Below are 17,318 nucleotides of genomic sequence, written 5' to 3' on the forward strand. Positions count from 1 at the left end.
AATGATTTCAGAGGGTGTGATTGAAGCAGCTTGCAAATGAAGACCAATAAGCAAAAAAGACACGGAGGCTCAGACAATGTCCAGGTGCTCGTGGGGGTCAAGAGGCAAGTGGAGTTCAACTCACACCTCTTCATGGCCCTCTCCTATCATCGATCAAGAAGTGTCTGAGCACCACACAACCAAAGGGTCTTTTATAGGAAGATGGGAGTAAGTATGTCTGCACAACACTCTGCTGCATGTTCCCATGACTGTTTAACCAACCAAGTTAATATTTTGTACTTACCTTACTTCCACTTAACTAAAAATATTAATGTATTGCACTGTATCATTTAATAATCAGAATGTGGGTGTACTGCTGTGTCATTTGTAGGATTAGGAACAGATGTTTTGAGGGTAGAGCGGGAAGGAAAAGAATCTTAAATAATTCTTTTTGCTTAAAACTCTCCCTCACACCTGGTTCCAGGACTCCTCTTGGCCTTACCTGACGTTCCTGTGTACAGTTAAAAATGCATTTTAAAAATAACTCTGGGACTTCAGAGCAGCATTTGGATACAAAATGGAACTGAATATAGGGTGGCTCTAAACGGCCTTCAAGTTTCTAAGAACCATGGAGCTATTTGCTAAGGCAATTTCATTTAGCCTCCACAGGATATCAGCGCCTCCACAGGATAGCAGCACGCAAGATATTTCTTGAGGCCACAGGTGCCTGCCCTCAATGCCTGGAAGCATCTCCGGATTCCAGTGTGCCCACCGTTCACTTGTGCTGCATTTCACTGGCAAATTCGGATATAAAACTTCAGATAAGAATTCTTATTTTTTTTCCACACTTCACACTGACAAGCAGCTAGGGTGAGCTTACTGACAATTAGGAGGTCAGAAAGCCTTGCAGAGGCAAAGGAGGGGGCTCCGGCAGCCACAGAGGTGCACTCCTCAGGTTATTTAATATGGTATCAACCATGGGATTGTTTGGCAAACAATATCACATCCAAAACTTTTTATATATAGTTTTCAAAGAACAAAAGAGACAACTGCATCCTTGACTTGATCACATTTATTCAATATTGTTGGAAATTAGCAAGAATCAGAAGAAGCACATATCAATCAAATACAGCCACAAAAACATCCTGGAGATAAATAAAGCTGCACTATGAGAAATACTCACTACTGAAGGAACCAGTACTCTCTTACGTTTACTACCTCTTAGCAACAAACAACTCAAATGTAAATTTAATTTACTCACAATATAGAACCCTTGACTTTTTAAAGAAAAATATAGATTCAAATCAATCAGAATTTGCCTCGCTAGGCCTTTTCGTTACGTATGTTTTTGAGGCCTAGTTCGACGACTGTTACGAAAATGACAAAAACAAACTCGAAAGAATGTTTCCACAAAGTTCAACAAAACAGTGCAGAAATAAGTTACTTACCCATGCACAGAATAAGGCAAAGGCTAATTTCATTCGGGTTAGGAATAGTAAATTTAACTAGTTTCTTTTCCACAAAACGAACATTTCAGACTTCTTTTTAAGTAACGGGTATACTCTATTATACATCATACGCTACGTTACATGGTTTTCCTAACTCTACTCAGAAAGCCGGCACTCAAACGTCAAACAGAAACTTCTCCTTGATTAGACTATTCTGTAACAACCACAGAAATTAATCTGGGTCTCGTGATAGCGTCTACGGTGAAAAGAGCACACACTAGTAGAAGCATACAGTTTAGAGAGCTGAAGGTACATTAAAACGTCGTCTATAGGTTTCACAAATTTTGTTTTTAAAATATTTTTTCCAAACTAAAAGCTGCAGAAAATTAGTTCTTAAATATTCTACTGAAAACTCTTGAGCAGCTAGCATTTTAAATTTCTTAAGCTTTTTATTTTCTTAAAAATATTTAAATGAGTGTAGTATCTCATCTTTTTGAAAAATAATCCAAAAAAAGATTACAAATCTTTAGTTTTAATCAGTGTGACCAAGGGTTTGTCATCAGGACTGTAATCTTCATAGGCGATGGGGCTCACATCATACATTGCAGGCCGGGATTTCTTTCCAAACCTGAAATCAGAGAGAAAGGACTCTGGTTAGATAAATACTAGATCTCAAGTTTAATTAAAGCAAGTGATGAGAATAATTTATATGCATGAATTAAATGAAACTGCAAAAACATATTCTCTAGCAAGTATAGAAACTTTACACATCCTAATATTAACACTGAATGTGTATAAACATTAGTCTTTGGTGTTAGAAGCAAAAAAACCTATTTCACAAAATGTAGAGCTCAAAGTTGGAGCTTGCAGGTTAAATCTTGGCAAAGCAGTCAAGCATGACAGCTCCACAATAGATTTTAAGAAAATGTGTATTGATTTGTCTTTTTCTTCTGAGGCCCATAAATATTTGGAGAGGTGAGTTTATTTTATATCCACTCCAGTGCCTGGAATATAGAACACCAGGGCAGTCTTCCCCGGGCCATGGACAGACAGCCCTTCCTGTGGGATTTTCAGGGGATAAGCTGTGAAGGTTTAAGGTCATCTGAGATCCCAACACAAAAGGGCAGAGGTGGGAAATGACTTCAGATACAGAGGTGTCTGTCCACAAACTATGCCAGAACTCACCATTGAATCCCACCCACCTATCACCTCCCAACCTTATGGACACAGAAGCCAATGTTTTCCTCAGAGCACAAAGCCATTGTCCCAACAGATTTGTATGTATCAAAATCGCCTCGACAGCAGGACTGCCTCTCAGAAGCCAGGGGAGTCAAAATCCAATTTCAGGACTTCCTGTCAAACCCGTCGTAAGATGGCAATTATTAAAATAAAGCCAATTCAACTTCTGGGTGGTCTCTTCCCATTCAAGACCTCACCTTCCCTACAAGCCCTGGAGTGCAACAGGATTCAAACGATCTTCCACACTAACCCATCCTCCCTCCTCCTTTGTCTGGACAACATTTTTTAATTGTTTCAATTCCACCAGGGCTCTTTAAAAAGGCATTTTAAAAGAACCTTAAATTTTACAAGGTTCCTAGGATGTGGTCCCTAGGAATTAAAGGGGCTTATTTGCCATGGCTCCTGTCCCAACTCTCCTCTTTTCCTATTTTTTCCTTTGATATGTTGAAAGTCTGTCTTCTCATGTGTGGAGATGGGAAGTAGAATCAAGTGAGAAATGAGAGAACAGTGCGTTCTTCATGTGATCTTTCATTTTAAACAGTCATCAATCTTGTATTCCAATCCTCTCAAATTTTACTGGCCTTGAAGAGCACAAAGGCATATGCTATGCCAGACAGGCACCAGGCAAAACATGGGGTTAAAGAGTTAAAGCATTCTACCCTCAGAAAAACCCACAGCTATTACTGCAATATGACAAAAGACTTCAATAAATACTTTCTAAAATGTGAAGCCTCACTGAAGGTCCACCATTGTGCTCACATAGATGTGGGTCAGGCTCTAGCCTGCAGTTTGTTTACCTAAATTGAGTGAGGTCTGCATAATCTAAGGATAGGAAAAGTGTCAACAGAGTAAAAGTGTCAACAGGCCTGTTGGGTCTCACACTGTCTCCCAAGTCCAATAATTTCCTAGGCTACTTTAAGATGCAAACATTTTGACAATTTATTTCTCATAAAATAGCTAGATACACCACCACTAATAATAATTTAACAAAAATATCCAGCAACCCAGTGAAGAGCTCTCCATATCTAACATAGTAGGATATAGAGAGCTTTGACTTGAGGGCCAACAAATTATATTAACTAACTAATTATTCGATTGGTTGGCTGAAAGGAAAAACCCAATTGTATATATCTTTAAAACATCCTTTTTTTATTTTTTATTTTTGAGACAGAGTCTCGCACTGTTGCCCAGGCTGGAGTGCAGTGGCGTGGTCTCGGCTCACGGCAAGCTCCGCCTCCTGGGTTCATGCCATTCTCCTGCATCAGCTTCCCGAGTAGCTGGGACTACAGGCGCCCGCCACCACGCCCAGCTAATTTTTTGTATTTTTAGTAGAGACGGGGTTTCACTGTGTTAGCCAGGATGGTCTCAATCTCCTGACCTCGTGATCCACCTGCCTCGGCCTCCCAAAGTGCTGAGATTACAGGCGTGAGCCACCGAGCCCAGCCTAAAACACCCATTTTTAAATATAATTTCATAGTTTGAAAAAGAACCTGCTTCCTCAGAATCTAGAAGGTTAAAGCTTTCATTTTACTTAATCCATTAACACACTATAATTCGAAGGGCTGTAAACTTGGATGTTGCCACGGAACTCAATATTGACAAGACAGGTTTAAGGACGAGTGTCACAGATCCACTGAGTATGACAAGGCAAGGGCTGATGCCACTCAAGAGTGAGCCACATGGCCACCTATGCATGTTCAAGGTCAACTGAAGAGCAAGGAGCACCACCCTGTGTCCGCACTGGTTAACTGAGCTGTGTGGCCTGGTCCTAATGGGATTAACTCCAAACAAGTATGGGTCATAAAGTATAATGCTAGTTACGAAGGTGGTTAAAATAAGACTAATAGCCCCACCACCAGAAGAGAGAGCAGGCAGGCTTGGAGCTGGAATCCCTGCATTTCAACTTACTAGCTGCTGAGAACTTTGTCCAAATTCCTTAGGAGAATTTTGGAGGTTTCCACCTGAAATGCTGTATCTACCATATGGAAGCTAAAGTGACTTCGTTTATAGAAACACCACAGTTTTAAAACACACAGTACAATGAAAAGACTTTGTTTGAATCTCCTACACCTCTCACAGTAGCAGGCTTACACTTGTTGGTAAACGAATGTGCATTCATGTCTACATTTAAAAGACTAACAGTTTTTTTTTTTTTTAATATCTCAGGCACTAAATCAATGTCAGAGGCTGTTTATTTTATTGCAGGCATTTTTATGCAAGTGTTCATTTTTAAAATAACTACTACTTTTTATCATAAAGGTACATTTTAAATGTAAAAAAAAACAAAATAAAATTGGAAGCTAGAGAAAATTATAAAATAGACTAGGGGTTAGCAAACTATAGTCCACAGGCCAATTCCAGCCTGATGCCTGTTTTTCAAATAAAGTCTTAGTTGAACATAGTCAAGCCCATTCACACTTCCTCTGGCTGCTTTTGCACAACAAAGGCTGAGTTGAGTAGTCAGGACAATATGGCCTGCAAAGTCTAAAACATTTTACAGGTCCCTGATGAAGACCACAAGAATTGCCCTTAGTGCTGCTCTCCAAAGGACGTGTCAATGTTTTGTGCATTATTCTTCAGTCTGCCCATCCCTCAATCCCACATCCCTTCCATTCATATTACAAATATGTATGAAGCCCCTCTGAAAGTATTATATATAATAATTATATTACATATTTTAACAAAATTGAGAAAATACTCTGAATACTGTATTGAGACTGACTTTTTTCAATCGATAGTCGGTGTAATGTTTTACTCAGCATTCTTGTTAAGTGAAAAAAAAAAATTCCTACAAGTTAAAACATTAATAAGAAAATGTTTCTTCTGTGCTGGGTGGGGCGGGCTGGGTGGAACACTTAGTGTTCATAGTAACATGTTCCCACCTGAGGTAGCTCATGGCCCACGACATGACCACAGACCATGACACTTGGGAAATGTCTGCTGATGGTCCATGAGGAAGCCAGATCTTTAAAAGATGGGAAGGAGTTGACACACTCCCCCTCCTCCTGGAAAAATAGCTCAAATACCCTAATGTGGTGGCTCCATCTGCCATCTGCGGCTCCTTCCTAGCCCCTCGAGGGGTGATGCATCCATTGTCCTTGGTGCTCACTCAACATCACATTCCATTGTCTTGTTTTCACTGATTGATCATCTCATCTCATCATCATAACAACCTCGTGAAGTGAGTACATCTCATTTAGCCTGTATTACAGATGAGGAAACAGACACTTAGGAATAATTTTCCTAAGGTCACACCTGGTGGGAGGTGGAGCTTTCTGGCTTCCAAGCCTAGATGCTGAACACTTCGTTGCAACCTTCATGCATGTGACGACCCCATAAACTGAAGCTCTCACTTAACCTGTGCCTGACAAGAGGCTGTGTACTTCTGCATTGAAAGGCATCACCTTCCAATCAGCACATCCTCCTTCTCATTAACAAACTCTGGCTTACAAATCTCACTTACAAGTCCTGGTTTTCTCACAAACTCTGTGACCCTTGTGTAAATTGTATTATCTCACTAAGCCCAAATTTCTTTTGCCTATAATGGGGGACTAATGATACATGGTCCCCTACATTCTTGTGAGATGCTTGCCAATGAGTTATTTGTGAATGATTTAGCACAGTGTCTGGCCCACGGGAAGCTTTCAGTAAGTGTTGGCCATCACAGAGGCACTAACAGAAATGACAGCACCAGTAATATCAATTAGCACGGACATCTCAAACATCCTATTTGGTGACAAGTCTTGTGTGTCTATTTCTTCAAAGAAACAAAAGATACTGTAACCAGTTATAAGGCAGGTCAAAGAGCCGCTAGTTCATGGTCCTCTGAAAGTCAACCACTAAAACAATGCCGCAGAAAGAATGTCAGATCTTGAGAAAGGCCAAAATTGGAAGGTTTTGAGCTATTGGGGAAAAAAACTGAACATGTCCTCCATTATCTTTTTCCTGTGATCAGGCACTTCTAGCTCGTAGAGCAGTCAACTGAGTGGGACCTCAGTGTCAGAACTTGGAGAACCCTGGCTTTGCTCCTGCTGGTCAGTTACAAGCTCTTCCCTGCCTGAGTACAAGCAAAGCAAGCATGTTGCAGATGACTCCTGGGATGAGGAAGAGGGGGAGGGGTCTCCTTCTCAACCCTACTAGGAGTTACAACCAACAGACTCTGACATCAGAATCACCCGACATGGCCTCAGTCACTCGTGTGACCCACTCCATGTGTCCTGTGTGGCTGCTGGGCTGCAGTCATTCTGATCCAATGTCACCTCCAGGATAGTAGCAGTGAGACAGCCCATAAAATGGACACTGGCTGCTGAAAACTATGGAGAGGATAACATCAAAAGGTCTAAGTTTTCGCCAATGCCTTTCTAGGGTTTCCAGGAAAAGAGGGCCAATCAGCCCGAGACCCAGCCATGGCCTCTACACAGCCATGCTGTAGAAACCCCAGGTTGGAGCTGAATAAACGTTCAGAAGAGAAGTTTTCCAAAAGGGAAAGTATTGTTTTAATGTCAATAGTTTTATCTGCAGTCACTGGTGCATGCAGGAGCTTGTCCGTTAGGAATTCCGCAGTAAATATTTTTGATATAAATCAGCACCAAATAAGAGCCAGGTTTGTAAATGCTTTCAAGTTTATTCTTTCCTTCCAAGAGTATTCAGTTAAATATCTTCCCCATGGGCCATATGAGCAGAAGGCTCAGCAGAATCTATCTTAAACTATTTTGGGGCTGAATTAAACACTCCACCTCTTGAGCCCTGAAGGATCGTAGCCATGGATGCCTGTAGGGGCAGAGGGAATCCAAATTGTAGGGTCTCCCAACACATGAGAATACAATGCCATGGATTCTGCTCCCTCCTGGTAAAAAAGCCCCTCCAGGAATGATGAGGACAGAAAAGGTTCTTGGGCACCAAAGAAACTTGTCAATTCTCTGCTTTTTTTTTTTTTTTTTTTTTTTGAGACAGAGTCTCCCTCTGTCGCCCAGGCTGGGGTGATGGAGTTTCACCTTGTTAGCCAGGATGATCTCTATCTCTTGACCTCATTATCCGCCCTCCTCAGCCTCCCAAAGTGCTGGGATTACAGGTGTGAGCCACATGCCTGGCCTCCTCTGCTCCTTTTTAAGTTCTTCATCTCCAATCCAGTAATTTCAGGATACTGCAAATGTTCCTCTAGGCTGGGGCCACTTACTGAGTTGGTGCCCTGGGATGAGTCTACCTCTCAAGCCGGTCAAGGCACCCTATTCCAACCCCTAACTGAGATCATCCATTCATTTCAAACCTCAAATGTTAGTGAGGTCTACTACCTGCCAGGACCCACTGGAGACATAGAAATAAAAGCTACTACCCTTTATTTACAGGGTAGTGGCATAAAGAGTCAAATAAACAATTAAGGTGGGGCTTGCAAGGGTTGGTATCAGGGCTTCCTGGTTGTTGTATTGCCTCAGTTCGCTCTGAAAGGAAGGCGCTAAGATGAGCAGCCATGCAGGGTCCAAGCTGGAGGAGGGTTGAGTTCTCTGTCCTCCCTCGCAGTTACATAAGCAAGACTGGGTGCAGCTCCCACCTCAGCACTGGTGCAGATGCTCAGGGTCTCCCAAGTTCTCCCTCCCACTGGTTCCTCCCCATGGAAGCTGAGTTCTGGCTTTTGCTTCTATTAGAATGACAAGATCACTGTAAGATCTGAGAATTGGGTTTGGGGAATTTCTTTTGGAGAAAGCAAACTCTTCGAACCTCTTAGCTTCTATGCCATTCAGATAGAATAATTTGGGTTTTCTCATGTCTCTCTCTCTCTCTTTTTTTTTTTTTTTTTTTTTTTTTTTAGGTAGAGTCTTGCTCTGTCACCCAGGCTGGAGTGCAGTGGTGTCATCTCAGCTCACTGCAACCTCCACCTCCTGGGTTCAAGTGATTCTTCTGCCTCAGCCTCCAGAGTAGCTGGGATTACAGTGCTTATCTTTGTCATTGCTGTTATGATTCAGTTAGGTAGATATAAGAAAACATTCATGATATTTCACTTTTACTTCTTATCATTCCCACTGTAACCAGAATCTGAAGCTACACTTTCCCAATATGTACCTAGTAAAAGCTAAGTAGAAATTCAAAAGAAACACAGAACCCATTGATGAAGGATAAAAATCTCAGTGCAGAAGGGCAGACGTGTCCCAAAGGAGCGCAGCTGTGAAGGTGACTGCAGCTGACTCTTAGGCTGCCTGATTTGGAACTTTGGAAATGAGGAGGAGTCACAGAGACAGTACCCAGGAAGGATGCTCAACCTCTACGGGCCTGCCCAGGTCAGATAATAAAAAGTCCTTGATGGAAACAAGACGGAGATGAAAAGGACGGAAAAGAGAAAGGATGTGGATATGTGCTGTTGAGATAGAAAACCCAGGGATTTTTGTTTTTGTTTTGAGACAGAGTCTCTATCTGTCGACCAGGTTGGAGTGCAGTGGTGCCATCTCAGCTCACTGCAACCTCCGATTCCCAGGTTCAAGCGATTCTCCTTCCTCACCCTCCAGAGTAGCTAGGATTACAGGCACCCACCACCATGCCCGGCTAATTTTTGTATTTTAGTAGAGACGGAGTTTCACCAAGTTGGCCAGGCTGGTGTGAACTCCTGACCTCAAGTGATCCACCTGCCTTGGCCTCCCAACGTGCTGGGATTGCAGGCGTGAGGCAGCACACCCGGCCAGGTCTTCTCATGTCTTGACCGATACCAACATAGGACATCCCAAGATAGATCATACAGCTCCCATTTCCCTTGAGCCCCAATCTTAAGGCACCAAGCTCAGCCCACTTTTCACTACAGCACACTTACTTTCTGAATTGTGTGCTTCAGATTATTCAATTAACAAAAGAAGAGACGGCTTACTTCAACAAACAATATTGCTATTTTTGGAACACATACTCTGCAAAAGTCAGTAAAATGTTATCTTAGTTGATTGTTTAATGTTATATAATAGATTTGGAGAAGTAAATATGGGGTTTTTTGTTCATACCATCTTTAATATTCGTAATGGATGCTGGGCTTAATACCTAGGTGATGGGTTGATCTGTGCAGCAAGTCACCATGGCACAAGTTTACTTATGTAACCAACCTGCTCATCCTGCGCATGTATCCCGGAACTTAAAACAAAAGTTGAAGGAAAAAGTATATATATTTGTAATTTAATATGACTGTCATAACTCTCCAAGGAGGGAGAGTTATCCCTTTATACAGTTGAGGGAGCTATATTTGTGGAAAGTTAAAAGATCTGTCTAAACTACCGAGTCAGGTAATGGAGTCATTAAGACTCAAAGCTATACCTCACCAGAACTTACACTCTTTCTATGACACCACACTAACTCCTTGTCCCTCTGGAGTCTTTCTTCCAGAAAAGGATACTGATTTATAAATATTCACTCTAAAAGTAGAAAGATAGCTCTTTATCCTTCTTTTACTAGGCCCTTAAGTCAAATGAAATCATTTATATGTTGACCGTTTGAAGAGCAACAGGGCAAAAGACATTCCCCAAAAAAATTCAACAAAAAAAGTTTTCAATATACCGTGATTACGAATCAGATATTTATAGTCACAGAGCAACCCAAATTAGATGAACAAATATATTCAATGTAAACAAAACAAAACAAAAGGAAAAGCTAGCAGCAAATTAAAAGGAGTTTGCTTATCAAGTGGCCGAATGATCTATCCCCAAATACAATGTGGAACCTATTTTTCATTCTTTAAAATCTCCTCTTTGCAAATGGAAAGTCCTGTGTATAATATGACCCTGTTCCCAAGAATGCACATGTGAAGGCAGCATTCCCCACGCCGCCCCCACAGCCAACCTGGCATGCCGGATGGATGCAATGGCATTGCTGAACTCGCTGTCAATGCTGCGGCAGTTGTAGAACTCCTCATAGGCTGGCCTGGAAGAACCCTGGTATTCAATGCGGCTGATGCGGCAAATCCCCACAATCAGGATGATCAGCATAAGGATGAAGGCCACGCAGAGGGCTCCGATGATGATGTAGAGGGAATGCCGTGGCATGTTGGTGAGGCTCTCCGCCATGTGCCCGGACTTCCACTGGAGGTCTGCAGGCAAAAATAAGCAAATGGCTGGGTATGAGTTGTGACCTTTGAGAATGTGAAGGCCTTTTTCATCTTTGCATAGATAACTTAAAACCTAAGGGCCATTCAAACTTGGAAGGCTTATTTTCTATGGATTATCCAGACCCAGGGTTAATATCCTTACTACATAAGGACTTCTTAAGAATAACTAAGAAAAACTACAGGCCGGGCGCGGTGGCTGACGGCTGTAATCCCAGCACTTTGGGAGGCTGAGGCAGGTGGATCACTTGAGGTCAGGAGTTCGAGACCAGCCTGGCCAACATGGTAAAACCCCATCTCTACTAAAAATACAAACATTAGCTGGGCATGGTGGTGGATGTCTGTAATCCCAGCTACTCGGGAGGCTGACGCAGTAGAATCACTTGAACTCGGGAGGCGGAGGTTGCAGTGAGCCAAGATCGCACCACTGCACTCCAGCCTGGGCAACAGAGTGAGACTCCATCAAACAAAAAAAGAAAAACCAGAAATATGCCACAGAAAAACAAAGGAGATAAGGAGGAATTCATCAAAAAAATACAAATAGAAAATTACTTGGCTTCAGAATTACAAAAAAGTGCAATTCCTCTATCAGCTCCCAAATATTACTTTAAAATTATAACCACAGTGGGCAAGGGTACCCAGAAATAAGGACTACAAGTTGATACATAACCCTTTCATTTACTAATTAGCATATGCTCTGACCCAGATATTCCCATTTTAGGATTTATGCTGGGGAAGTAGCTCAGGAAATGCATAAAGCCTTATGTGTGAAGATGCTTATCTTCGTATCACAATTTTTCAATGTTATCACCTATTCCATATTTAGAAAAAGGCTCAGAAAATCACACAGACAACCATGTACTCACTGCTCAGTTAATAATGTTAATATTTTACCATTTTTCTTTAGATTTTTTTTCAGATAGTTTTTTAAAAAGAAATAAAATATGGCTGGGCATCGTGGCTCATGCTTGTCATCCCAGCACTTTGGGAGGCCAAGGCAGGCAGATTGTTTTGAGCTTAGGAGTTTGAGACCAGCCTGAGCAGTATGGCAAAACCGTTTCTCTACAAAAAATACAAAAATTAGCCAGGCATAGTGGCACATGCCTGTGGTCCTGGCTACTCAGGAAGCTGAGGCTAGAGAATCACTAGAACCTGGGAGATGGAGGTTGCAGTGAGCCAAGATCACACCAACACACTCCAGTCTGGGCAACAGAGTGAGACCCTGTCTCAAAAGAAAACACACACACACACAAATATAGCTAGACTTCCCTCACCCCATACTCTCTCTCCATTCCACCAGCAACAACATAATTTATAAAAGTCAAAAAATAAAAACCTAAATATTTAACACTCAGTGAGATGAAAAGATATCCACTAAACAACAAAAGAATAAAAGCATGTTACCAAACAGGATCTACTTGGACAGTACAATAATTTCACAATATCTTATGAGTTTAAAATGTCTATATACACATTGAAAAGGTCAAAAGGATAGTATGATAATGATGGCAAACATATATTGATTTCTTATTATAAACTAAGCTCTTTAAAAACAGCTCATTTAATCATTATAACCACCAGAAGATACATTATTCTCTCTCCCCACTTTACAAAGGAGGCCTAGAGAACTGACATCACTTGGAGTGAATGCCTCTGATACAAGTCAGAATCTGAGGTCTTGGCCTTTGCACAGCAACATACTAACAACAGTGATCTCTAAAAGACAGGATTAAAAATGATTATTTTCCTCTGTATATGTCTGAGTCTTTTCCAGATTTTTAAAAATAAGAATGTATTCCTTTTCCAATAAAGAAATATGCAATACATTATTTAAAGAAGACATTTGTAGGATCATCTTCCAGCATAAGAGTGGAAATAGTATCAGCCTTGGGATCACACCAACCTTGCTTTCAATTCAGCTCCTACGTTTACTTGATCTCCTTGAGCTTCGGTTTCTTTGTTTGTAAAATGGAAATAACAACATATACCCCACTGGCTTGCTGCAGCATGAGTTAGGAAACATGTTTTTAAAACATTTAAAACTTTTTAACTTTCTAAAAAGTTAAACTTTCTAAAAAGTTAAAAAAAGGTTTTAACTTCCTAAAAAGTTTTTAAAAAAAATTTTAACTTCCTAAAAAGTTAAAAAAAAAAGTTTTAACTTTCTAAAAAGTTAAACAAAAAGTTTCAACTTTCTAAAAAGTCAAAAAAAAAAAAAGTTTCAACTTTCTAAAAAGTTAAAAAAAAAAGTTTCAACTTTCTAAAAAAGTTAAAGAGTCCACTCCTGGACATGTGGTGGTGGTCCCTAAAGAGGACCAGCTGTGGTGGTGGAGGAGGGAAGGATAAAGGGTCACATGCTGTTCCCTAAGGCACATGCTCTGAGCTGAGGATTACTGAGCATGGCCCTGTGTCCTTCCTAAAAGCACCAACCTGTATTAGCAGGAAAAACTGGAAGGACACAATGTAATCTCTGTGATTGGCGTAGGTCAAGAACATCAAGTTACTTCCTGTTTATAGATCTGGACCCAAATGAAACTATCTAGATAGTATATACAAGATTTGAAAGGAAATTGTGGAAATTTTAAAGAGCTAGGTAAGACCAAACAGAAGCTGAACCTGTATGGAAAAAAGGATGCTTTCTCTACTTTACTCACACCACCACCACCACCATTCCACACTTCCCCACCCACACCAGGACATCATTTTCATGGTAGAATTCCAAATGCCTGCAAATGAGATTCAGAGGTTAGTGGAAATGGAAATGAGCCTGTCTTTCCATGAAATCCACAGGACTCTTCTCACTGTTCCATTATCGTTGAGAGTATTTGTGGCTTCTGGATACTCACACCTTCATCTTAGCTGTATCTTCAGTCATCATAGATCTAAGAATCACAATTAGCTATTCCTTACCTTGAAAAGCTGCAGTCAGTCTGAAGAAGAGCACAGATAGACACCCAAACAGGGGGCCAGGCCTGTAGACCCACTTTCTAGAAGCTAACAGAAAAATGACCCACGTGCCCATCCTGGATGCTTCCTGAGAATCTGAGAACAGATGAATAATGTGATTTCTGAGTTTGCATCCAGACCCTCTTGAATATTTCACCAAAACCTTTGAAGCCTGGTTTGTCATTTGAGTCTGCCTGCCTGAGCTCATAAGGCCCACGGAGCTTAGTAAAACTAAATGACCATTACTGCATTGACTGCTTCATTTAAGCCAACTCACATACAGGCAGACAGAGTAACATAAATCATCAGAAACAGTCACGATGGAAGGGAGAAGGTGTTTGGGGAAAGCAGAACCAAGGCTCAATCCCCAAATCTGCAGCCATCTCATTTGGCAATACCTGGTGTGCACTGAGAGAGACAACTCATTTTTCTGGCTGAAAAAGCAAGCGTGATTCACTTCATTTCCAAGTATTATAACATTCTCTAAAAAATTCAGTTGCAGGCAGGAGTCCAACACTCAGCAGAGTATGTTATAACATCCATTTAGCATCAACACAAGGGCAGCCAGTACTGTGTTTCTCCTCCAACTCGGTAGAGTGCTCAGATCTGATCACTATGGAAGATCACACGAGTTCTTGATGAGTTCTTGCAGTCTATGCATAAGCTTCATAGAATTAACCTACACATCACATCAATTGTGTATACACAGTGAGTGCACAACCACATGGCCACTAAAGTGAAAAACAACAACCATACTGGGCTATGTGCTCAGTGCAGTGTCCCAGGTCTGACTGCTTGCATTTATGACCATCTGCTCCGTTTCCCAAAACTCTGTATTCCAAGCTGTTCGGACTTTTGGAAAAACTTTCTCAAGATTTCTACTAAAAGCTCTGCTTTCCTCTCTCCCCCTGCCCTTTTCTTTAAAGCTAGATTCCACCTCACTGTCATCTAAAACTTTTTTGATACAAATGACTGTGGCTGCTTTACAGGCTAATTGGTTTAGTAGCTGGGATGGATCTGGCTAAGTCCAACGCTAGGTCTGAGAGACAGCAAATTTATCTATGCCAGGTGCCTGCAACCACCATCTCTCAGTCCAGATGCTATCCTCATAAGTCATTGCTTTGCTGCATCCCAGGAGTCTCATCACATGAATCGTTGACTATGTTCGCTACAGCATGGCACTGGGAAGAATTGTGAACCAGAATATGCCAGATGGGTTCATCTCCTCAGCCCCAGCAGGTGCATGACCAGGAATGCATGTGCACGAGCTGCTCAAGAAAAATGTCACGCTTGTGAGTCTGACAGATCATTTTCATTTTTTTAAACTAAATTTGTTTGAGGTGTTGTATTTTCCAAAGTGCTTTTGCATTAAGCATTTCAGCTGGCCCTAAACAAACACCTTGAGCTAGGCAGAGGTGCTAAACTTGGAGCAGTTGCTCAAGGTGAGGCAGACAGTCAGTGGCCAAGCTGAAAATAAAATCAGACCCACTTCCACTCTGCCAAAAAGAGACTCCAGTTAATTTACATATTGCGTCTAAAATACATAGCCCATATCTATTTTTTAATTTACCTAGATGAATGTAGCTACACTAGTTAATTTGCTTACCTATGTTATTTTTAAAAAGAGCAAAAGTGAGACTGTTTCTTAAGAAGATGTTACTTAGCTTAAGAATTTTTAAGACTACTTGTTGCCTAGAACAATTGTGAGGAGGGATGTCAAATTACTTTGTTTTCTATAGTTAAAGGTTAGCAGGACAATCAAAGCAGTCAGTGAGATTGAAAAAGATTAACAACTCTTGTTAATCTCCGGAAGAGGAATGAATGCGAAAAGGGAATGAAAGAGATCGTCTCCTTTATGGGGATCCATTCACTGAGCACATTAATTAAGGACCTACTATGTGCCAGGCACAGTGCTGAGTGACAGGGATGGAAAGCAAGGGAAAATAGAGAGAAAAGTAGGCTCATGTAGTCCCCAGTTTTCTGAGGGATGCAGGGATCAGGCAAATGATCCCCAAAACAAAGTAAAAGTACAACTGTGCTATGTCTACAAGGGACGAGCTCTTCAGTGCAGCAGGAGAACAGGAGATATTTTACCTCACTGACTGCCAAGAGAGCTTGCACAACAGGAGCCCTTACGGAGTTAGGTTACAAGTGGGCACTAACCAGGGACGGGCAAGAGCAGAGGGGAGACTGCACAGGCAAAGAACCAGAGTGAGCACAGGTCTGTGGGAGGGGGGTGAGGGAGAAGAACAAGGGCTGGAAGAACAGCATGACTGCTTGAGAGAGAGGCAGAGAGTGGCTGCAGCAAGGAGAAGGGATCTCCTTGCAGGATAGGGCAGTGTGGCCTTGGGTCTTTAGTAACTTATTTAGTTTAATAGGAGCTTGGCACAGTCAGGGTTGGAAACAGTGGGAGGGAGGGTCTGAGTGTTCCAATTTGCACTTTGAAAAGATCCTTCTGGCTGTGCATGAAGAAAGGGTTTGAGGAGCAAGGACAGAGGCTGGTTCAGAGGCTCCTGTAGGACGGGGCAGAGTTAGTGGTAACTTGACCTATGGTGATGGGCATGGAGACAGAGACAGGGGAATGGATGTGAGTGCTGTGTTAGGGGGGAATCAACCAGACTAAATGCAGCTTGTACAGATAGGCCAATGAGGGGAGAGAAACCAGGAGGCCAATTCCTGGTTTCCTGGCTTTTATCGCTGGATGGATGAGGTGCTGTAGCCGAGTGAGACGACCAGAGTTGAGAGGAAGATTCTGAGTTTGGTTTTATACATGTTAAATTGGAGGTACCAATTCTGGACATGGGCTTTGGGAAAGAACATATAACTAAATCCTCAAAAGCAATCACAACAAATGCAAAAATTGACAAGTGAGACCTAATTAAACTAAAGAGCACAGCAAAAGAAACTATTGACAGAGTAAACAGACAACCGACAGAAGAGGAGAAAATATTCGCAAATGATGCATCCAAGAAAGGTCTAATACCCAGAATCTGTAAGAAACTTAAACAATTGAACAAACAAAAACCAAATAACCTCATTCAAAAGTGGGCAGGAGATATGCACAGACACTTCTTAAAAGAAAGCATGTAAGTGGCCAACAAACATGAAAAAATGCTCAACATCACTAATTATCAGAGAAATGCAAATCACAACCACAATAAGATGACCACGTCCCACCAGTCAGAATGGCGATGATTAAAAAGTCAAGAAACAACAGATATTGGCAAGGCTGAGAGAAAAAGGGAACACGGTGTTGGTGGAAATGTAAATTAGTTCAGCCACTGTGGAAAGCAGTTTGGAGATTTCTCAAAGAATTTAGAACCACTATTCAACTCAGCAATCTCATTACTGGGTATGTATCCAAAAGAAAACAAATTGTTCTACCAAAAAAGCACAGGCACTTGCACGTTCACTGCAGCACTATTCACAATAGCAAAGATACAGAATCAACCAAGGTGCCCATCAAAGATGGATTGAATAAAGAAAATGTGGTACATATACAGCATGGAATACCATGCAGCCATAAAAAAAGAGTGAAATCATGTCATTTGCAGCAATATGGATGCAGCTGAAGGCCATTATCCTAAGTGAATTAACATAGGAGCAGAAAAACAAACACCACATGTTCTCACTTATAAGAG

At 41.5% G+C, this 17,318-nt stretch overlaps 1 protein-coding gene across 2 annotated transcripts in view; it reads right to left on the reverse strand.

The window, feature by feature from the left end:
* Window positions 1-1,036: 1,036 nt before the first annotated feature.
* The window catches only part of DNER (delta/notch like EGF repeat containing), a 357,056-nt gene continuing 340,774 nt past the window's right edge, over window positions 1,037-17,318 (reverse strand). For both annotated transcript variants that reach the window (XM_516135.6, XM_009444488.3), the window contains 2 exons: window positions 10,473-10,719; window positions 1,037-2,055 (listed from right to left, as the gene is read on the reverse strand). In XM_516135.6, coding sequence (XP_516135.3) covers window positions 1,944-2,055; window positions 10,473-10,719 — 359 coding nt within the window. In that variant the 3' untranslated portion in view covers window positions 1,037-1,943. The remainder of the gene's footprint in view (window positions 2,056-10,472; window positions 10,720-17,318) is intronic.

This window comes from Pan troglodytes, chromosome 13 (assembly GCF_028858775.2).
Source record: "Pan troglodytes isolate AG18354 chromosome 13, NHGRI_mPanTro3-v2.0_pri, whole genome shotgun sequence".
Classification (NCBI taxonomy): Eukaryota; Metazoa; Chordata; class Mammalia; order Primates; family Hominidae; genus Pan; species Pan troglodytes.